Raw genomic sequence first — 23,008 nt, 5'->3', positions numbered from 1 at the left:
CGTGCCGACACGGAAACGGACCGGCACGGCCCGTTTATTTGAGGACACGGAACGGCACGGAACGGTCCGTTCCGTGCCGTGCCGACCCGTCACGGGTCTGGCGTGCCGTGTCGGGGCTGGGATTTTAGAGCCCCAGACCCGTTAAACACGGCCCATTTGACACGCAGGAACGACACGGAACGGATCGTACACGGCACGACCCATGGGCACGGAACGACACGGAACGGAAACGGCAACAACGACACGCTAGCAACGGCCCAATTTAGTTATTTGAATTTAACAAAAGAGGTTTTACTTTATTTTTTTTACTTAGATTTTTTTTTGTTGAAACAAACTAAAACTTTTTTTCAAAAAAATAAACAAATAAAGTGGTAAAGATAGTCCCACACCTAAACCACAAAATATAAAGTAAATGTGGAGAGTCTTTATACAACTCTTCTCCAATAAAATAAGCAAAGATATGACATAGACTCTAAAGTTTTTGTACATCACAATTTTTTACTTGAAAAAAATGTATATTTCTTTTATTACTTTTTTTTGACAAGTAAAAAAATATTTATGAATGGGTCGGAGCCACGGAAGCGACTACGGGAACGCCACGGAACGGCCACGGGAACGACTACGAAAACGCCACGGAACGGCCACGAAAACGGCCAGAAACGCAACGGAAACGCCACGGGGAACGGGTGGGCCGTTCCCATGGGCCGTTTCTGTGCCCAGACCTTTGTGGTCTGGGCACGGCACGGAACGACACGGCTCAAGCCGTGCCTGGCGTGGCCGTGGCGTGTCTGACACGCCACGGCTGCCAAACGGGCCGTGCCGGCACGACACGGCCCGTTGGCCACCACTAATGACGGTCCTAAAGAAAAGTGATAGAACTTTCTTCAGTAAGGGAGAGAGACCACAGACTCATCGTAAGATAGAAAAAAAAAATTTGTAGTAATTGGACTTATTTCATCTATTTGACATATTTTGGTGGTTGAATGTGTTCAAAATGACAATTTTACCCTCCAAAAGATGACAGCTTTATGCCTTTATCCCAACCTAAAATCTTCCTACTCCCCTTCTTTTTTGTTGTTTTTCCTCCATGATAGAGCAACGAAGAGTTTTTTTGTTGAAAGCCCGCCTACCCCTTTTCTCAACATATGAATGAAGAGTTACCTCGAGAACTCGATGTCAACCTCTTAGAATTTTTAGTGACATCAACATTAGAAAGTTATTGTGATTATTTGAGTTCCCATTTAAACTCCAAAAATAATTAAGTTTGCGATGTTTACCATTCAAAAGATTTAATAACTAAAAGAACTAGGGGAGATCTTCAACAAAAAAAAAAAAGAACTAGGGGAGAGATGATTGAATTTCTTCTGCCTATGAGTGACTATTTTGAGGATGATACAAGAAAACAAAACAATATGGATCAACATGTACTGACAGAAAATCATTATCAGATACTAACAAAGTAGATGGGCTCGTCTCTTCCTTTTTGAGACGTCCCCATCAATTTATTTATTTTCTTAATTAAAACCACATTAAATACACGGATTATCTAATATTTATTACGCCCTAACTTGTCAAACATTCTTTTCTTTTGGAAAGAAATTGATCATGTCCACCTCTGTGCTTAGGGTGGCTTATACTTCTTCACTAAAAACATAAACAAAGTCATTTTGGTTCATTTAAGATTATGAACCCTAATTACTAATACTAACATTTCATCATTTACTATAACTTCCAGCCAAGTAAGCCAATGGGCCAACTAGGGCAGCATTGATATATGTGGCTGGTTCGGAATGACTATAATCTGTACGGTCATCTGGAAAACCATCATTTTGATCAGGGCCACCTACGACCGCTCCAACTAATATATTAGGGTTAGGGTTTGAAGAGTAGTAAAATTGTTGAAATCCATTGTCACAAGTTATTTTTTGCGGGTAACTTCTAATTGATGACATCGATGATCCTCTATGATGAATTCTCTTAGGGTAGGACGGCCCATAACCCACCATGTAGGACATTTTTTTAGGGTTGACCCCTAGAATATAATCGACCTGAAACACCAAAAAGAAAATAAGTGTTATAAATATATAGTTGTTGATAATACATGTATCTTCAAATATCTTCACGAATTGCAGATTGTACCAGATGAAAATACACGAATCAAAGAAAAAACCTATAAAACTTGCCTGTTTCTTCGCTAATGCCCTTAATGCGCTTGATGTGACCAAAGTGTTTCCACAAGTAAAAGTGTATTTGGAGCCTGCCATATACTTAGCGTACATAGAGAGCAAAGAAGAAATAGAGGTAACATATTGTAGATTACTTTGAGGTAATTTGTACATCAATCCACCTGCATATTATATTTTAAACCACAATGAATGCGTATTCTATAAGTTATATAATTAGGAAAATTATATTTTCTCGATCAAGAATATGTTGACTTCAAATGAATATTGCGGTGTATGATCTCAGTGTTATGTGCTCATTGTTTGCGACTAAATTTATTCATTTAATTCTCACCAGGCGTATAATGCATGTTGGAATATGGGGAATTAGGAATAACACGACATATGAAGTTTTCAGCTTTCTGTTTGAATGAATCAAATGATTTGTCTTTGTCGACAAATGCTCGCTGAAAAAAAAAGGAAAAAGAAATGTTTAATGACAAACGGAAAAAATTAAGTAGATTAATTGAGAACAAAATAACTATTTGATTATTTAATTTTTACCCTCGATAAAAGAACGTATGCCCCAGCATATTTGTTATCCCAACTGAAAATGTCAACTCCATCATCTGTCCCCATTGATTTCAACATATTTGAGTAATAGACATCATTGGTTGCTCTATACATCCATGTAGCTCCCCATAGCAATTCATCCTGATAATAAGTATTATTATTTCTACGGTTTTCGTTAAATAAATGACCCGTTTTGACTGTTATTAGAAAAAATAGGTGATTCGATTAAGATACTGTTATACAACTGTTATTTCTGTTATAACGATAACGAGTGGGACTTTGGGAGAAGATGGTTGCATAGTGCACTTACATTGTATCCTGAGTAAGAGCAATAAAACGGGCAAACAGCGGATCCGAGGGAATCACTATAGGCACCCTTATATGTAATAGCAAACTTCATGACCTTCTTAGCAGTTTCCAATAACAATTTCGAGTATTTAGGATCCACAACCCGGAAAACTATGGAAGCAGAGGCAAGTGCAGCAGCAGTTTCGGCAGCGACATCGGATCCAGGGTTACTAGCCGAAACTGAATAAACAGTTCGAACGGTATCCATGTCTTCAGGACGTTCCCAGCACTTGTGATCTGCATTTGGATCGCCTACACCTACATAGAGTTTACCTGGGGTCTTATTTGCACATTTTAGAAGATAATCCGTGGCCCATTTGATAGCGGCCCGTATATTTGGTAATTCAGAGCCCATTCGACCACCAAACTCGATTGTGTTCCATGACAGCATTACTGTAGTAAATGCCATTGGTAAGTTAAACTTAATGTTGTCGCCTGCATCGTAATATCCGCCTGTGAGATCAACCTGCAATGTGTTGAACGACGATCGTCTTTAGGAGTAGCCTTTGTAAAGTTAAGGGCACTACTAGAATTAGCAAGCTGAACTCACTATAGGCTTATTAAAGATTTGATTAAGCAAGGCACTAGCAAAGGTTGGGGTTTGTAACTCAGGAGGTGCCTTAGTAGCTCCCAACTCCTTATACTCAAATAGGCTTGGTATGTGCTCAACTTACCAGCGGGAAAAAAGCCTGAAAGCCCTGTATCTGACATATTTACTAGAGATCGACAAGGTGTCAAGGTCCGTCGATATCTAAACCCGATGCTACTATGCTAGGTAATGCACGCCCGACCTGCTGGGGTTTAGTTGGCGGGCATGGGTATTAGAGGGTATACGAGGTCCCACCCAAGCCCGAGGCCAAAGTACCCCCGATCATCTATCCGCCCACATATCTCTCTTTACTTCAACTTATATCTTACTTATTTCATTTATAGTTAAATTAAGTTCTATCTTACCACTTATTTCAGTGAAAGATACCGATGCAGTATATTTCTTAACCATACAATATATAACATTTCAACCGCGTAACTTTGTTCCTCATTGGACTAAATTTATATTGTTCTTAAAGTGGTTACTACATATTTATAATAGATAAGGAATTATGAGAATTAAATCAAGAATAATATGAAAGTTAATTAGCAGTAAGTGTAAAATAATTTTTATCAATTTATTTTGTGCACTTTTTTCGTTTATAATTTAAATTTGAAAACCCGAACACACAATGCTCGAAGAGCTCAACTTATTTGATGGGCATGGCGGACTTTGAGCACGACAGGTTAGAAAAGCTTACATTAGCGGCAGAGCCATCCTTGAGGGCAGAGTGAGACCTCCAAGTGACTTGTTGGTTGATGGGGAGTTTCCCTGATCTCTGGCCTTGAAAAAACAAGATGGACTTAGCTAGGGCATCCTTATAATTAGGGTGCCCATTAACACTCACCAACAAAGCCAAGAAGATCAACAAGATAATGGAGTAGGGAGTAGACATGGAAACTCCCCTTCCCATTGTTGATTATGACAAAAACTTTAAGCTATACTTGAGTACTTGATAGTTTGTCTAGGTATATATACATATTTTAGAGAGAGGGAATGGGGAACTTAACTTTCTATTGCAACACAAAGTTAGGCTTTTTAGCATAAAATATACTTGTATTTACTCATTTATGGTGAGCATGGTCAACAAGTTTGTGGGCATTGGATTTCTGGTGACACAGATCTCAATAAAAAATCTAAGGGATAGAAAGTATGGGCCGAATTCTCGATTTATAACGTTGGAGTCATAAAAGATATTGTAAAATGGGGACATTTTTTATGGTTGCTTCGCGAAACAAAAAAAGATTTCGAAGTACAAAAGTTTATGTACAAAGAAACTTTTTGTTTCCTTTTTTTGTTTCCCCCAAGCCTCGCCGCTTCTTCTTCACTTTGCTCCGACAAAATCCCTGCAAACTCTTATTGTCGACGACCACTGTTTTTTTCTTCTATTGAAAATTTTTGGACAGTTATTAATTAAATTAATTTATAAAATAAAAAATTAGTACTATAATATTTGAATTTAAATTTTATGTCTAATAGTCATGTCTATTGATAAAAGTATTTGGAGAAACATATTTTTTTTGTGAAAAGATTTTCTACTTGAAAAAGGTCTTTTTGTTCTCTATAAATAAGATTTTCTCTACACAAACTATAAGTTGATGAAAACAATATGTAGAAACTGTCGGAAAATCCTTTGTCATCTTCAATGTGTTCTAGTGCTCCTTAAGTGAAATCTCCACAAATTACTTGGTGTAGTTTCACAAAGGCTTGTCATATCTTGAGAAGCATTTTCCCTTGTAACCTTCAAGTAATCTTGGTTGAGAGGGGACAAATAATGCTTTAAGGAAAGTGTACCTAATACACGTTTCAAGCCTCTAATCTCTATCCCTCTTATTTGTGTTTCCGAAGATCAATTTTCATAATATCTTCTTCGTCCTCTCCTCCCACTACCTCTATGGTGCGAGACAACTACCACTACCCATCACCACCTCTAATTTTCTCTCCTCCTCCCGTTCTCTCTCTAATTCCCTTTGGGTTCCTATGGACAAAGGGAAACTATTGGAAGCAATGGAGTTGGCCCACCACCACTAGTTTCTCGCCAGTGGTAGCGGTGGTAGGAGGAGGGGAGGAGGAAAAAGGTTAAAGGAAAAAAGTTTGAGAGAGAGAGAGAGAGAGAAAAAGTATTGGAAGCAGTGGAGTTGCCCCACCACCACCAGTTTCTCGCCAGTGGTAGCGGTGGTAGGAGGAGGAGAGGAGGAAAAAGGTTAAAGAAAAAAAGTTCGAGAGGAAATTAGATTGTTCCACCCAATTAGTCTTGTTTCCTTAGAAATATTCTTAGTTCTCTAAAACGCCAATCGAAAAATTTGAAAAAATGTAAGAATGAAGGGAGGATGGCGCGAAACCCTTTGAGAATTGATTGGAACATTGCTTTCCTTTAGGGTTTCCTCTGTAACTTTTGATTCTTCTTTCTTTAGGATCATAGATTAGATATTGCACTTTTCTTCCAATACTTTAGGACTAAGCTTTAGATTCATTGTGAGTTGCTTAAGGAGATGGACGAAATCAAAGAAGTATCTTCTATTAGATTTATGTATTATATAAACTTTTTTATTATATTAAGATTATTGTTTCAATAAAAATGACTATTACAACAGATTTTCCATCAAACTATATATTGTTATTGTAGAAAAGTATCAAAATAGTAAAGGAAAAAAAAAATTAAATGGTAAAATAAAGTTTATAATGAACAACTAGGAATAATAGCATATTTGAATATTAATCTGAAATGACGAGAAAAACAACAAAAGAAAAAATTGGTAGCGGTAAAAGAACCCCATTTCATTTACAAAATGTAGGTATTGAACACTACCTCTGCTAGATAATTGAAACAAAATAATATTTGTGTTTTTAATCATTATTATAAAAGTTTTATTGGTTGAAAATCGTAACTATATAAGTAACCTCCCCACTCCACAATTATCTTTTCCATTAGTTGAGAATAAAAATAATGAAAATAACTTTTCGTTTTTTTAATTAAGAAAATCCCAAGACATTTTTGTCAATTTAATTATTGGTATTGTCCGCTATGACGAACCTAAAACTTGGGATGTAGTTAATTACTATCAAAGATAGAGAACTTCTCTTATTTGGACTCTCGAAGACTAAAACTCAAATTTTTTTTTTTTTTTAAAAAAAAGAGTAAAACTCAAAATCTCTTTGGCATATAATTAACTATATTTAATTACAATAATTGACGAAATTATTGTAGTCACAGCCATATAATTGGCGAAAATAATTGTAATCACAACCATATAATTAACTAAATTTAACGCAAAAACTCATCATTCTAGTCCTTTTATCTTTTTTCAATAATGATCTCATTTTTCATTTTGATCGGGAAAAGATCCGGAAACAATGGAAGGTCATTCTCTATTATCAACAAACAAACTATTTGTTCAACAAAAAACGACCATGTCCGCAGCTCCCAAGTTGTAGTTTCACAAGATTGATTTAGAAATCTTCAACCAAGTTTGATGTAGTATTTGTTTTACACTTTTACTAACAATTTAACTCACAGTTTGACCAAAAAGTTGATTTACCATCATCTCTAATATTGATTTTCATCAATTATGACATCTAAAATTTAAACAATATATTATTTATATTATAAGAATATAATGAATATTGTTAGTCAATGTACAAGTGAAGCTAGAAGTATAAGTATCATCTCCAATGAGGATATTAGGTACTCCTTTTCATGCATGAATTATTATATAAATCTACCAGCATTTAATGTAAACTTCTTTTTTTTTTTTTTTTTTTTTTTTGTTGAGAGAAAAAACAAAACCAAACAAACACAGGACCTAGCCAAAAGAAAAACGTAAAGATTCTGGAAGATCCGAAAGCGCTCGCCATATCCAGTTACCCATATTCATGCGACTCCATTTTGCTAAGCTGTCAGCCTTCTCGTTACCTTCCCGATTAATGTAAACTTCTTGTGTACTCCATAAGTAACCCATAATTATCGTTTTTCATAGCAAGGTAAGGACAACCTTTTGTACACATGAGTGTTTAGTAAGAGATGATTAGGGATTTGGGCCACAAATCTATTGTTTAAATTACTTTGGGTGTTGAAATTTGCAAGTAGAGGGCTACAATTGGCATGCAATTGCACTTCTTTATAATAAGAGAAATGAGGGATTGGACGAATGCCCAAAAACTGGGCCCAAAAAAAGAGCCCAGTCCAAACTCGTCAAAAAATGTAAAGAAGATCCAGGGTGTCAGTTGGGGAGAGGAAAAATCTGAAACGCCCTTCACTTTTTATCAAATTTATGGAAGCTCTCACCAAGAAAATTTACGGAATTGCCACTCTAAAAATCCAGGGAATTGCCACTCCGCATTTTACTTTCTCTCTTTACTCTTTTACTTTCTCTCTCTAATTCTCTTTCCAGATTTATTTCCTTTATTTAACCAATTCCTATTTTCTCCCAAATTTTTAACCAATTTCTAACTAATTTAGAATTTTTCTCTCCAATTTCTAGTCTATATTTGTTTTTTAGTTTTCTCCCACACATATTTCTCTCTCCAATCTCAACAAATTTCTCTCTCTCTTTGAAATTCTCTCTCCAATCTCAACAAATATTTCTCTTTGAATTTCTCTCTCCAAAAATTCGAAATTGGTTCAAACTTTTCTTTCTCATTTTTCCAGATTTATTTCTTATCTATTTACATTTAAATTTTCCTCATTTTTTGGTAGTTTTTCATTTAAATTAAATTTTTCTCATTTCGAATTTTTCTCTTCAACTTTCCAGATTTATTAATTTAACCAATTCCTAATTTCTCTTAAATTTTAACTAATTTCAACTTTTCTTGTTTATGTACTAAACTCTTTTGTACTGGGAATTTTCTTGTGTGTCGAAAATTGTTCAGTGAACTGGCCATTTGGTTATGTACAAGACATTTTTGCACTAGGAATTTTCTTGTTTCCTGGAAATTGTTTTGTTTACTATCCATTTGGTTATGTACTACACATTTTTGTACTGGACATTTTCTTGTTTCCTGGAAATTGTTCTGTGTACTGGGAATTTGGTTATGTACTAGAAATTTTTGTACTAGGAAATTTTCTTGTTTCCTGGAAATTGTTTTGTGTACTGGCCATTTGGTTAATGTACTAGACATTTTTGTACTGGAAATTTTCTTGTGTACCGGAAATTGTTCTGTGTACTAGCCATTTGGTTATGTACTACACATTTTTGTACTGAAAATTTTCTTGTGTACCGGAAATTGTCTTGTGTACTAGCTATTTGGTTATGTACTACACATTTTTGTATTGGGAATTGTTTTATGTACTGCCCATTTCGTTATGTAATAGACACTTTACGAATTTCTCTCTAAATTTTTCCTGTTTTCCCTCTCTCTAAATTTTATTCCATTTTCATATTTTCCCTCCAGATTTTTCTCTCTCAATATTTCCTATTTTTGTTCTTTTTATTTCTGTTTAAACATATTTTCTCTCTCCAACCTTACTACTTTCTTTTTCTCAAACATTCTTGCTTTATATGTTGGTAAATTTTTCAAAAGATTTTGGGGTATTTAGCGATACCCCCTCATCCCTAATGTCCAATTAGGGATGCCCCTTTTTTAATTGGATATTAGGGATACCCCTTTTTTTGTACTTAAAAGTACAAAACTACCCTTGTTCTTATTGTTTCTTTTTTTCTTCGATATATTATATCTCTTCGATGTTATGCTTATCAACTTATTTTCGTTTCTCATAATTTTTTTCTCGTATCTATCTTTTTTTAATTTGCTAACAAAATTTATCAAAAATTTAAAAAATTGATAAGTCACAACAATTTGAAATAAAAATCGTAAATTCTAAAAAAAAAAAATTTAACTTTCCATTTGTTTTTTCTTTTACGATAAAATTGATGTACGTTACCCATTTGAAGAAGACCTCTTGATATTTATTGTTCTTTTTATTAATTATAACTCGTATTTTTCAAAAATACAAATGAAAATTGAGATTATGAATCGAACAAAAAGTAAAAAAAATTAAAATGAAATTACTCAATGAACTTGCAAATGAGATTTCAAAATTCTTAGAACGGGCAAAATTAGAGTGTTATGTTAGTCGTGAATTTACAAACTAGATAGAAAAATTCACGAGAAGACCAAAGTTAGAATGTTATGTCGGTCGTAATGATATGAAAGGGGAAAAAAATAAAATACAATATGTCGGTCGTTGTGATTTATCAATTTTAAATTTTCGATAAATTTTGTTGGTAAATTAAAAAAAGATGGATAAGAGAAAAAATTTTATGAGAAACGAAAATAAGTTGATAAGCATAACATCGAAGAGGTATAAGATAACAAACAATAAAAGAAACAATCAAAACAAGGGTAGTTTTGTACTTTTAAGTACAAAAAAGTGGACATCCCTAATATCCAATTAAAAAAGGGGACATCCCTATCAGGGATGAGGGGGTATCGCTAAATACCCCAAAGATTTTTAATGAAAAAGATAGAGTTTCAGAAGTCGTTAATCTTTCAAAAAGATCAATCGGGCAAGAATATAATTGATTTCGGAATATTTGTATAGAGAGAAAAAATTTACAGAAAACTTTTTAGAAGGAGAGAGAGATATTAGAAGTTGATAAACTTTTAGAAAGAGGGAGAGGAAGAAGATAATATTTCAGAAAAGATAGAGAGGACAATAAATAAGAACAAAAAACTTTTAGAGGACAATAATATAATCAATATTGGAAGATTTGTAAAGAGAGAGGAAGAATAAATAAGAACAGAAAACTTTTAGAGAGAGAAAGAACAATAAACTTTGATGTTTTAGAGAGGGAGAAGGATGCAAAAAACTTCGGCCAAAATTTCATAAATCTGGGTGGATGCAAGGATTTCGGCCATAAATTCAAATTTTGAAAGATATAGAGAGGAAGATGCTGTTTTGTGAAGGTTTTAAAGAGAGAAACAGACGGAGAAGAGAGAGTTTTGGGGAGAAATTTCAAAATCCGGGCTGGAAATTACCGTGCAGGGGCAAAAAAGGAAGAAGAATTGAAAAAGAGTAAATTGTGAGCTGTCCTTGACAAAAGGACTGGAAACTCATTTTTGGCCGATTTTGGTCTGCTCCCTCATTTACCCTCCTGATTTTGGACCCCTCTGTCATTTTGGCTAAGAAAAATACTACTTTTTTTTTTTGTTGACAGAAGAAAAATACTACTTGCAAAGAGAAAAAAAGAGGAGAGAAATGCTATTTGTAAATGGGATTACTTCTTTCAACAAAAAAAAAAAAAAAGGGATTACTTGAAACTCTTCATAAAGTATTACATTATATTTGTGGTTCCAATATTTCAAAAGGAACCTATTCAATTAGTTCATCTTACCATATCCGTATAGATCATATTTTATTCGAAATTTAGAGTCTCTTAGATTTACTTGATGATTCACAATTAGACGTAACAATGGACTAGAGTAGCACGAGTCATTTACATAGTGCACCTAACACGTTGGGCCAAAGAAGATGAAGAACTATGTCTTCTTTTTTTGTGAGACTTTCTACCTATAATAAACTAAGAAAAGGTTATGCACATGTTTCCGAAGTTTGGGGGCATAGTTCCCTAAATCCCTTCTGAAATAAAAACTACATGTCTGTTTTGCTAAATTGTAGGTTTTTTCGTTGTATTTCTTATTACTACAAAAAAATTTGATTGAGGTAAAATATTTATTTAGTTCTTCTGTTTGCTTTTTTACAAGCTTGTAAACTACAATGAATGTTTGATTTGTTTTCTTGAGGGTGATTAATAAGTGCATTCACTTCTCCTTCTTCACTCTTTCTGAAATTTGTAATGCTGATATGCGCTTTGATGAAGGAAGATATGTGATCATGAATAATTATTCCTGCACCTAATGCTTCCTCTAGGGATGTGAAAGTAACATCTACATTATAATATATCGTCTCTAAACTTTTGTCTGTTCAACAAAAAACTAAACTTGTCTGTCATCTACTTTTCTTGGGTTGGAAAAAGCTGAGGGGGAAATTTTTTCTAAAGGGTTATTTCCCTAATGGCCCCCAACTTTGTGACCAGCTTCCTGCCTGGCCCCCTACTTTACGAGAAATACTCATATGGCCCCCTTCCGTTATAACACCGTTACTCTCTCTTCTCTATCTCTTTTTTTCTTTCTGTCATGTCACGCCACATCATCTGTTACGCCACCTCATCACCTTCTCTGGCAGAGGTCGCCGGCCGGCGACCTTCAAACTAATTTTTTTTTTTCTTTCTCTTCTTCTTCTTCCTCTCTCTCTCTCTCTCTCCTGTTTTCTCTCTCATATTTTCTCTCTCTTCTTCATCTTCTTCCTCTCTCTCTCTCATCTTCTTCATCTCTCTCTCTCATCTTCTTCCTCTCTCTCTCTCTCTCTCATCTTCTCCCTCTCTCTCTCATCTTCTTCCCCTCTCTCTCTCTCTTCCCCTTTCTTCTCACTCTCTCTTTCTCTAAAATGGGCGGCGAAGGGGGGAACCCTTCGCAGGCCGTCGGTCTGGTTATCCCAGACCTTCTGGGGAAAAACCCAGACCGACGAAGGTCTGGAAAAAACCCAGACCTCGTTCGCCGGCTATTTTAGAGAGAGAGAGAGAATGAGAAGAAAGGGGAAGAGAGAGAGAGAGAGAGAGAGAGAGAGAGAGAGGAAGAAGATGAGAGAGAGGAAGAAGAAGAAGAAGAGAGAGAGAAAACAGGAGAGAGAGAGGAAGAAGAAGAAGATAATTTTTTTTTTAGTTTGAAGGTCGCTGGCCGGCGACCTCTGCCGGAGAAGGTGATGAGGTGGCGTAACAGATGATGTGGCGTGACATGGTAGAGAGAGAAAAAGAGATGGAGGAGAGAGGGCCGGCCGGCGACCTTTGCCGGAGAAGGTGATGAGGTGGCGTAACAGATGATGTGGCGTGACATGGCAGAGAGAGAAAAAGAGATAGAAGAGAGAGAGTAATGGTGTTATAACAGAAGGGGGCCATATGGGTATTTCTCGTTTAGTAGGGGGCCAGGTGGGAAGCTGGTCACAAAGTTGGGGGCCATTAGGGAAATAACCCTTTTCTAAATGGGGATCACCAAGAGAGGAGAGTGCCAAATTCTTTGGGGAGTTGTCAAGAGAACGAGCCTGCCCATAAGAAACAGGCTTTCTTATTCCCGCAACTTAAGCCCACACCTAGTCGACGTGTTTAACCCATCTTGCGGCCCGCTCAGAATCAGATTAGCAGCGACAGAGTAAACCATCCAAAACCCTAAGAAAGGTACACTGATTGAACTCCTTCTTCCTCTCTCTCTCCCTCTCTCTAATCTTTCAAGCTTAAAGAGATTCCTTCCGGTCCATTTTTCGGTACAATCAGTGAGAACCAGACTACAAGAAAATGTATTACTTGTAGATTATCTCTGATTCGAAATGAATTTGATTTCAAGATTAGGGCTTCGTTACTCAAATGGATTATGCAAATATATAAATCCAATCTCATCAAAATCTAATAGTTTGATTCACAGAAACTTCAGTCTTCCAGCAAAGGTAGATAGTAATGATGATGATGAAGAGTTAGAAATGATTGATCAAAAGAAACTTCCAGCTGATTATGATCCATCAAATTTCGATCCAACTGAACATAGAAGTCCTCCATCTTCTCGTGTTTTTAGACTTGTTGATGAAATATCAGGTCTTACATTGGTAGAAATTGCTGAACTTTCATCGATTTTGATGAAGAAATTAGGTATGAAAGAAGCACCTGTTGTTGGAGTTATGAAACCAGGTTCTGCTGCTGGATTAGTAGGAGCTGCTATGAAAGGTTCTTCAGCTGTGAAGGAAGAAAAGAAACCTGAAAAAACAGTATTTGAGTTGAAATTAGAAGCATTTGAGGCGGCTTCGAAGATCAAAATTATTAAGGAGGTTAGAAGTTTTACTGATTTAGGTCTTAAGGAAGCTAAAGATTTAGTGGAGAAGACACCATCAGTGATTAAAAGAGGGGTTTCCAAGGAAGAAGGTGAACAGATCATTGAGAAGATGAAAGCTATTGGTGCTAAAGTTGTCATGGAGTAATCAGGTTCTTCAATTAATCCTTCATATTTTTGAGCAGTTAGTAATGGTTTTTGAATTTTTTATGAATTGGGTTAGAAGTTAATGCCAAAAAATTTATACTTCTTATCTTTAATATGTTTTCTCCTTTGAGAATAATGTTGTTGAATAATTTAGTACTTTTACCCACTCAACTCTTTCTTCGATATGTTTTAGGGTTTAAGGTTTAGAAATCTAAGACATTGAAGTTATGTTTTTTGGTCAATTTATATGCTTTTCTTATTAATTTAAGAGTTTAGAAGCTCAAATGAAAATCTTTAACCGGCTTGTCTTGTTCCGTTTGTACTATACATACGAGTGTTATAAGTGACTATGCTATAGAGTGTAGAGGCTGCTATTAGTATGTCAAAGAATGCTTTTCATAACTAATAATAGGGGTTTGCTTAAGCCCGTAGATTGAGTGAAAGCGTTGATAGGTTTTGGGCGCCAGGAAGCTGAGTCTTCTAGTTTATACACCACTCGTCTTAAGAGAATGTAGGAATCCTTGCTAATATCACATTGTTTAGTAGGCTAGTCAAGACTTGCAGCTATAACAAGCACTATGCACACTGAGGCTGATTTGAAAGATTTATGTGTACTTGAAGCCTGGCCATTGGTGATAGTACTTTCGAACATGGCTAGGTTTATATTTTATACTTTCCGATGATCCATCTAATCATGTGGTTCACTTTAAGTACACATTGACATTTTCATTATCATTCTGATGGTACAAGTATTCAACTGTTCACACGACTCACCAACTTGATCTTCCGCGGGAACCATATGTCCGGACATGCCTAGAAAACAAACAAGTACGGTCTCGCTTTCCTTTGCCGCTCAAGTGTACGACATCTGCCTTGCTTAGGCCCCTTCTTCCCTTCCCTAATGAAAGAGTCCACCGCCTGTCTTATTGAATATGGGCATGCAGGCTTGCCCCTTTTTTGAGTAGGTGATTCACTACCGATTGTGAAGAAGTGCATTTAACTCCTTAGTCACTCGCTCTCTCCGTTCAGGACTTCATTTAAGCTGCGGTGTAGGTAATTAGGATGGTGGTCTTATATGCAGATAAAGGACAGGTTGGAGGTAAATGATTTGTGCCAGTTTGCACTTTGGGCCCGGAAAGTCCAAATTCCAGAGCTGGTTTCGTTTTACGCATGACAATATAATATTACACTCGCTGCAAGTGTAATTCCAAATTTGTGCTGATGGTTGATGATACTGGTTGGAGATCGATGTTTGTGACAATGTACTCCTCGGATTTGAAAATTACGAACTTTTACGAGGTCATATTTATGCTTTTAGGTGGAGCAACTGATCTTGAGAAGTAGTTCATGTGTGTGATTAACTTCTTTGTTGCTAGTTCTTGTATCATGCACTTGTCAATAGTCGTGAATAAACCTCTCCTGTCGTTCCCAAAATCAATATATCTAGCTCATTCATTCACCTATAAGCTATAGAGGATTCCTGAATGAACACTTCAATGTTGTGTCTGAAGTATATACTTCCCTTCACATGAATCACGAATGTAGTTTTGAATATTACTGGAACGCAGATCGCTCCGGTAAGTGTACTGGTACGCGGTATGCTACCATGTGAGTATGTGGTACTCTAGGACCTAGGTGTGCACCTCTTTGGTACGCTTATGCGTAACGTTTTGGACTATTCTTACTAGACAATAAATACTCTATATGATTGAAATGGAATAGATGAACCTGCTTCAAAATAGTAACTAGTTAACCAAAATATCTTGTAGTTAACAAGTCAATAAGTTTAGCTTGTAGATACTACAAAGAAATTGGGGTAATTAAGGCTGGAGATTCCGGTACGCCAAATTTGAAGTATCACATTGCCAACCCACTCAAAAAGGTTACAGGGAATCAGATATGCTGTATGCAGGGGATGATAGAGTATCTAGTAGTTCTCTACTAGTTGTGTGGTTTTTGGTAGGAAAATACGATTCTATCTGAGCTTCTTGTGATCTTAAAATCTGTTTTCTAGTTAGATAACAAAGTGCATATAACGTGTCTAATTCATTAGTTTCATATGATCTTTTAGTGCCGAAATCAAACCATAGTCTATCGGTCTAGCCTTTCTTGTTGCTTGAAGTATTATTATCAAACTTGTCTGCAGATTTTCGCCCTCCAATTACTGCACACGTGTCTCTGTTTTGTCCCGAGTTTAGACAAGATACTGAACCAATGATGTAAAATGCTTTTGAAAGCTTGCTGTCCTATCACTTTACGGTTATGTTTCTGCGTGTTTGTGGTTTCTAACCTGCAGGTACTAAACACTTCAGGTTATGTCTTGGAAGTGTATGGAGGACCTTGAAGGTTATGTTTCTGCATGTTAGTGGTTCCTAACCTGCAGGTACTAAACACTTCAGGCCCGGTTCTGAATGGATCGCACTTAACTTGTCTATTCAGAATGGGTATTTCGTACTGGGCCTACCGTCTTGACCTTTGTCACATAAGTTGTGTTTGTTTTTTCAGATGTATCTAGATCTGATTTTATTTATGTGAATCTACACTCCCATTTTCTTTTTATAACTACATTTGTCTGTCTAGTAAAATCTGATCTTTAAATAATCTTTTTCTATGAAGTGGAAACCTTGTTTTTAAAATGTCTATTTACACTAATGTGATTGATAAGTCAGAGGGCAATTCAAGTTTGTGCGTTTATTTATCCACTATTGTTAGTCATTGAATAAAGAGTGGTGCAAATGATTATAGAATAAATCTACAACATCTAATACTTAAAATCAAGACCTTCATATTTTCAATAAGAATACACAATAATGCGAACATTATCAAAACCATATCTAATGTATACATATGTACAAAAAATGATATGAATCGACATATTTTTTTTCTTTACTCTTTTACATTCCAACATTTCTTCTTTGGGAGTGTTTCTAAATGGGTGTGAATAGTTGCAGCTCTGGCATACGACAAAGGTTGGCCATTTTAAGAGATTGTCTTGCAATTATTGTCGTGGTAGATTTATTTTTTGATAAAATAATCTCATAGCCGTCGTGATATGACTCCATCCCTTTCGCTACAATGTGCCATACTAAACCACCACCAATTGTTCCTCCTCTACTCGCAAACTTGTAAATATCCTTATAGATCGTGCTCAAATACGAATTTCTTGAGAAGTTTGTGTAAGCTAGATCTCTGTTTGATTTCCCAAATTCTGCAAAAACCAATGGCTTTCTCAATATTTCCATTGAATCTCTCCAATGACTCTCCATCCATTTTTGGGTAAACCCTAACTGCGCATTGTCGCTTTGCCCAAACAACCTGTAGTATTAGGACAATTTAAAAGATTTACATTTTTTTGCTTACATTGAACTCAGAAATTAACACTTTCATGAAACACGTTTTCTTACTATCAAACACAACTTAAGTGAGTATATGGAACTCACCAAATTGGGTAGGCATGCATAGTTGCAAAATCAATCTCCTTAACAAGATTATTAGAGATGAAATCAGTTCCAACTTGATAACCAGGATTATTTTGCTTCTTTTCAGGCATGGAGTCTCCATAGAATCCTTCCATCCCTATCTCAAGCAAGTGTTTATTATCGATCGACTTCGTATACGTTGCCATCTCTTGTACCCATTTCTGTTAATCAATCAATAATCTATTAGTTAATTAAAATTTATTTTAAAAATTAATTTAGTTTGAATGTGAAATATCACCTGTATTGTTCTTCCGGAGAAATCAATGAAACAACGAGGTTCGTTTATGAGCTCCCATGCCATAATTGTTGGATCATCCTTATAACCAAGTTTAGTGAAGGTATTAATCCGAGTTAGTACTCTCTGCACATCAATATGACATTCGTATCATTTAGATCACATGGAAGCCAGTCAAATATTACTTTTTGGTACAAGAGATATTCAAAACAAATAACACACATTTTATTACTGATCCAGCTAATATTCAGAGTTACAAAGTTAGACGCTTCGACAAACTCTTTAACTCGATCGGGCCTATCTAGATACACAAGTCCCTTGAACAGTATACATTTGTCCCATGCTTTGAGCTTTTATTGGCTCACTGGGCGGACCGGGGCATTTTAAATCGAGACACTCAACCATTTTCACAAGTAAAATGCATTATTTATGGTTAGCATTTATTGTGACTATAGCCTACCAATACTTCTCCATCTACTTCAAAGATTAAATAATGTTGTTTTCTTTTAAATTAAATTGGAAGCTCTTCTAATATTCTTTCTCTAGATGTGATGCCGAATTCCAAATAGACAAATAACCATATACTCCAAATAAATAAAGACATAGCCCTTTCAATCAATTGTCAATTTGTCATCCTCTTGTTCTATTATGGTTATATCAGAGTCGGTCATTTGGATTGTACTGACTCATTTGAATTTTCTAACATTCTCAAATTTGCAACTGGGAGGATAATTTAAAAAATCCAAAATTTAGGTGATAATAGGAAACTAGATCCAATTCACAGTAATATTGGAAAAAAAAAATCTACTTTGTAAAAATACAATTTTATTTCGAAATCAATGTGAAAAATATTCTTGAAATTTTTTGACCAAATCTTAGCTTGCTCTCCACAAATTTATAAATTTCTGAACAAATTTGTTTTTGCTTAAAAATTGGTTTACATTTTTGTCTTTTGCATTTGACAAATACAGACTGACTCTAACATTTGGCTAAAGCATTTTTCAATTTGTCTTGTGAGGAATGAAATCGTTTCCGAATTTATTATTTTGTTTCCGAAAGAAACATTTAGACTAATGAATTTTTTAATTTGTCTTTTGCAAAAATTAAAATATTATGCATATTATCATTCGTACTTGACAAACATATTAAGGGACAAATAAAATTTTGGCTAATGCACTGTATATGTTATCAACATTTTATAACAAGTCCGGACAACTATATGTTGTCAACATTTTATAACAAGTCGGGACTTTATTATATATGTTGTCAAAAGTTTATGACAACATATTCAATATAAAAAGGTAAAAAGGGATAATGAAAAAAAATAAGATTAACAACGTAATTATATATTTTGCCAACATCTAAAAAATGTAAAAAAAATGGTTTTTCTTTACATTCATTTTTTCAGTGGGGTTTTTACTATTAGGGCCTAGATTTTGGACTTTTCACTTTTTCTTTGAAATTTCAACTACTAGAGTGGATATTAGGAAGAAGTTGTGAGATAGTATGTATTTTTTTATGCTATACTACACAAAACCTTAGGTTTGCGCAGTAAAATTATCAGACAAAAATAACTAACTAAAACACGTTTTAAATTGCTAAATAACACTTAATAGAGAAACACAAAATTAAAAAATGTAAACCGTTGCAAGGTGGAAAATACTCTCTTTTCTCCAAATAAGAGATACAAATATTTATCTGTCGTTTTTGAAGATAAGAGAGATTTTTTTATTTATCGTAAAAAAAATGTAGCAGAAAGATATTACATTTAAAAATAATTCTTAATATAGATTATACGTTATTAGTTTTAATGCCAAGTGTGTACTTTGTTTCGTATTACGTTGATTAAAAACAAACCGAGAGAAAAATAAAAGAGAAACAAACGAAAATTATAGAAATACGCCAAAGGGAAAATCGGGTACTTAAGCAAAAACATCAATGCCAAAATAAACTATCAAACACAATTGGGGTCAAAACAAAATGCTAGAAATTATTAAAGGCCAAAACAACCAATTGGTCACAAATTAGGGGTTAAAATGGAATTAACCCCATTGCCAAAAACAATATGTCTCGTTCACCCATCTTTGTCCGACAATAACAATTGTTATCTATTATATTAAAACAGCTCAGTCGGTTATCCAGGAGATAAGTCTGACCGTTCATTTTCTCTACGAGATTTACCTTTGATTAGATCGAACGACTGATATAAAATCCTTTTTAATGTAATTTGAATTAAAAAATAATGGTATTAGTGTAAACAATTAATTATTTTGAATATTCGGTTACAATCTCTCTAAAATAACTATATCTCAGGCATCTTCTCACTCACGATTGCACATCCACTTTCCCCTTCATTTTAGTGATTCGGTTAGACTTCTAAGTCAGTTCAAAATTGTATAAATACGGTTCTCCCTCTCTACTCTTCAAACACATGGTTATCACTCTCCCCTGTAATTTTATCTAATTTATGTTGTGATTTAAATTTATTTTATTCTCCTCGAAGGCGTTAGCCAAGAGGGATCTTCCCCGTCCGGACGGGGAGGGAACCTAGTTTGTTTAACTAAATAACCTTGTAATTCGTATGTTTTCCTCTTTTTTGTCTTCTACAATAATAAGATAGAGTTGACTATGTCATTTTTCTTACTTTTTTTTGTTGAACAATCATTTTTCTTACTTCGTTTATCTTTATGTGAATAGGGCAGAGACAAGTACGGGATGCTGAATTTTTTTTTGTGTAGAAATTTAGTTTGGAGTATATACTAACTTAAACAATCCTTAATGTCTCTTATGTTTGGAGTATATACTAAATTTAGTTTAGACAGATAATATTTTGATTTGAGGTGCTCAAAATATCATTCTTTTTCTTTTAATGCCCCAAACATAAGTTTCTGAATTCAGATGCCCTTAAAATTAATTACGTAAATTTCTTTAGAAATAGTCAAAATAAAAATAAAAAACCCATTTACATCCGTTAAAATATTCACATGAGCCTCAGCCTACATATCGACATAAATTCATAAATTTTGTGGAAGAAACCTACAAGATTTTGTGTAGGAATCTTGGATGCCCCCGCTACTATTTCTCTCTCTCCTCCTAGCCAGTGAAAGGGATTGATGTATGGCGAAACCCTTCTCGAAAATTTCAAATATCAATCAAGGGTTTTAGAACCTCGGAGAGTTTTAAGATTTTACCTCAAAATCCTTCCCTTCGCTAGAATATTGAGAGAAAAAAAATGAGGGAGAGAGAGAAAGGAGAATGCTGGAAAGTGAGAGAGAGATTTATATAATTCGATCAAAAAAACAAAAATTTGCATATTAATATAGATAGTCCTAAAGATTCTCCAAAAAACAAAGATTGTCCTAAAGAGAGAAAGAAAAGAAGATGATATGATGAAAAATGATGAGGGAGAAACTGAAGAGCTGTATCAGAAAGATAGTCATCTCGCTATTTTTCTTAACTCAGGGACTCTGACTGTCTGAGTGTCTGACTATAGAAGACTCTAGTCTGAATCAATAAAAAACTAACTCTTATAATAACCATAACTATTTTGGCACAAGTATCCAAATATTTGAATTGCCATTTGCCACCATCTTTCTTTCATAAGAATCCAAATGATCTTTTCAAAGTTATGAGATCTCTTTTCTAAATGATTTCTCATGGGGTCCATAGGAGGAACTATGTTCACCCATAGGATCTCAAGTGATCCACTCACTCAAAATTTCCATTCTCAACTATTCATTTTCAAATTTATTAAGTTTAAAAAGAAAAATGGATATGGAATTACCTTGATATGATTCTTAAAGAATCCCTTGATCACTGGATTTGTGTAAAACTCGTCGTCACTCGTAATTTTCTCGCCTGCTTTTTCACCCCATTGTGTATATTGTTGTTTCCCTCCGTAATTGTTGAAATTATTTACTAGACTTAAGATTAAGCGAATTCCAAATTTGCGTGCTTCCGAAATCACAAAATCAAGTGCCTGAATTAATCAAATCGCAAAAAAATTAAAAAATATTGAATTTTTAACAAAATAAAATATAAATATTTGAATTTTTAACCAAACAAACTATAAATGTTGGATTTTTTAACCAAACAAAATATAATTTGTCTTTTTTACTTTAAAAAGTATTAAAATTAAACCATCAACTCAATTTCCAGTTTAAATTTATCGTACACACAAAAGTGGGAGTGGAAGGCTGACCTGAAACATTGGTTCACTATATACGCCCGGAGATATTTGAAGCGGCCGATCACCACCATCACTAAAAGCCCAAGTCCGGCAAACAGTAAGACCAACTGCAGAAGCATCTTTGAATAATGAGGTGACTTTAGATCGTTGAAGAGGATCAACGGCTGCGTGCATCATCCAATAAGAATTAAACCCATTAAAGTAAAATGGAGAACCATTTAGGAAGAATTGGGTATTGTTAGTTCTGACAAATCCTGAAAGAGAAGTAATTTGGGTTATTGGAATTGATCTACTACTTTCAGATAGTAATAGACAATTAAGAAGAAAGAATATGAAAATGATTCCACCAAGATAAGTTGTTGGTTTGAAATTGAGTAAATGCATTTTGGGTTCTACATATGAAGAAGAGAGAGAGACAATAGATATATATATATATATATAGAGAGAGAGAAGTATGTGGCAGAAATGGAGGTTTATTAGGTTTAAATAAACTTTGAGAGGAAGGAAAGAAGATTAGTTACGTGTATTAATGGAGCAACCGACTTAAATCTATATATACTTGTCAAAGAAAATGAGAAGAAAGAAGGGAAGGTCTATACGCCCCCGTCATAATTGTTGCAGGCGCCCTTTCACATCCAACTTTGGTCATGTGTAAATGGGGCACATGTGGCAGTTATGATGGGCCGGCACCTTTAGAATCTTCCAAAACAAAGTGTTTTAAAGAGAGAAAATTGAGAAAAGATGAGTAGTGTTTGTGTTTAAAAAAAAAGTAGTGTTTGTATTTCAGTCATTTTTAAAGCCTGGGCAAAGATATTTGTAGACATTCAAAGTTTCTCAAAAGTCTAAGGGAAGTTGTTTAGGATATTTCATGTCCTTCAATGTTTGACAGTTTGAGATTTGAGTTGGAATATTTTAAGCCAATGTGTGAGGCATATATTATCTAAAATTTCTCTATCAATTAGATTTGGTTTCAGATTTCCTTATAGATTTGGGTTTTCCATCTAAATTGTATTCTAGATTAAATTGGGGATGAAGAGAAAGAGAGAGAGAGAGAGAGAGAGAGAGAGAGAGAGAGAGGGAGAAATAAAAAGAGAGAAATTCAATTGTTTAAAATTGACCGAGTTGTTTAATCTTTATCGGATTTTAGAGAGAGTCGAAACAGGGGAAAAGAAAAAGGATGAAGCGATTTCTGAGAATTGTTCAAAGGTTGTGTTCATATGAAGGTAGTTCTTTGACATGAGTCATTATATCCACTACATGACATAGTTATATAGTGAATATATTGTTGAAAGTGTTTATGGGTTAATATCTAATCCGGTTTGCGACTCACTGACCCTCTTTCAAATTTTGGACCCGTTTAGCCGTTTAGGAGGACTGATCTTCGAAGCGGACTAGTATGTGAAACATGGTTGA

General features: G+C 34.8%; 3 protein-coding genes across 3 annotated transcripts; 1 reads left to right on the top strand and 2 right to left on the bottom strand.

The window, feature by feature from the left end:
* Positions 1–1,400: 1,400 nt before the first annotated feature.
* On the bottom strand, positions 1,401–4,618 carry LOC147567146 (endoglucanase 9-like). Its single transcript, XM_086669039.1, has 6 exons — positions 4,373–4,618; positions 3,046–3,549; positions 2,727–2,876; positions 2,518–2,629; positions 2,184–2,347; positions 1,401–2,048 (listed from the first exon to the last, which is right to left on the bottom strand). Exons 1-6 carry the CDS (start codon positions 4,583–4,585, stop codon positions 1,716–1,718), a joined length of 1,476 nt encoding a protein of 491 aa, XP_086525165.1. The 5' UTR covers positions 4,586–4,618; the 3' UTR covers positions 1,401–1,715.
* Positions 4,619–12,829: 8,211 nt separating this feature from the next.
* On the top strand, positions 12,830–13,927 carry LOC147567145 (ribosomal protein L7/L12 domain-containing protein). Its single transcript, XM_086653764.1, has one exon. The coding sequence runs from the start codon at positions 13,052–13,054 to the stop codon at positions 13,691–13,693; it is 642 nt and encodes a 213-aa protein (XP_086509890.1). The 5' UTR covers positions 12,830–13,051; the 3' UTR covers positions 13,694–13,927.
* Positions 13,928–16,457: 2,530 nt separating this feature from the next.
* Positions 16,458–22,380, bottom strand: LOC147567144 (mannan endo-1,4-beta-mannosidase 5-like). The gene is made up of 5 exons (XM_086653763.1): positions 21,608–22,380; positions 21,191–21,385; positions 17,410–17,532; positions 17,133–17,332; positions 16,458–17,007 (listed from the first exon to the last, which is right to left on the bottom strand). The coding sequence occupies exons 1-5, from the start codon at positions 21,977–21,979 to the stop codon at positions 16,620–16,622; spliced, it is 1,278 nt and encodes a 425-aa protein (XP_086509889.1). The 5' UTR covers positions 21,980–22,380; the 3' UTR covers positions 16,458–16,619.
* Positions 22,381–23,008: the final 628 nt, after the last annotated feature.

The sequence above is a fragment of the Eschscholzia californica genome, unplaced genomic scaffold (genome assembly GCF_041429995.1).
Source record: "Eschscholzia californica isolate CP2 unplaced genomic scaffold, dmEscCali1.0.p SCAF_1, whole genome shotgun sequence".
Taxonomy (NCBI): Eukaryota; Viridiplantae; Streptophyta; class Magnoliopsida; order Ranunculales; family Papaveraceae; genus Eschscholzia; species Eschscholzia californica.
The sequence above is the reverse complement of the archived record's forward strand: the minus strand, read 5'-3'. Positions and strand labels throughout refer to the sequence as shown.

Coding starts and splice junctions, on each gene's coding strand:
- LOC147567146 (XM_086669039.1), bottom strand. CDS start 4,585: ATGGGAAGGGGAGTTTCCATGTCTACTCCCTACTCCATTATCTTGTTG. Junction 2,877..3,045: donor GCTCTTACTCAGGATACAAT/GTAAGTGCACTA, acceptor ACTTATTATCAG/GATGAATTGCTATGGGGAGC. Junction 2,049..2,183: donor GGGCATTAGCGAAGAAACAG/GCAAGTTTTATA, acceptor TTGGTGTTTCAG/GTCGATTATATTCTAGGGGT.
- LOC147567145 (XM_086653764.1), top strand. CDS start 13,052: ATGAATTTGATTTCAAGATTAGGGCTTCGTTACTCAAATGGATTATGC.
- LOC147567144 (XM_086653763.1), bottom strand. CDS start 21,979: ATGCATTTACTCAATTTCAAACCAACAACTTATCTTGGTGGAATCATT. Junction 21,386..21,607: donor ATAGTGAACCAATGTTTCAG/GTCAGCCTTCCA, acceptor TGATTAATTCAG/GCACTTGATTTTGTGATTTC. Junction 17,008..17,132: donor ATGCATGCCTACCCAATTTG/GTGAGTTCCATA, acceptor CTAATACTACAG/GTTGTTTGGGCAAAGCGACA.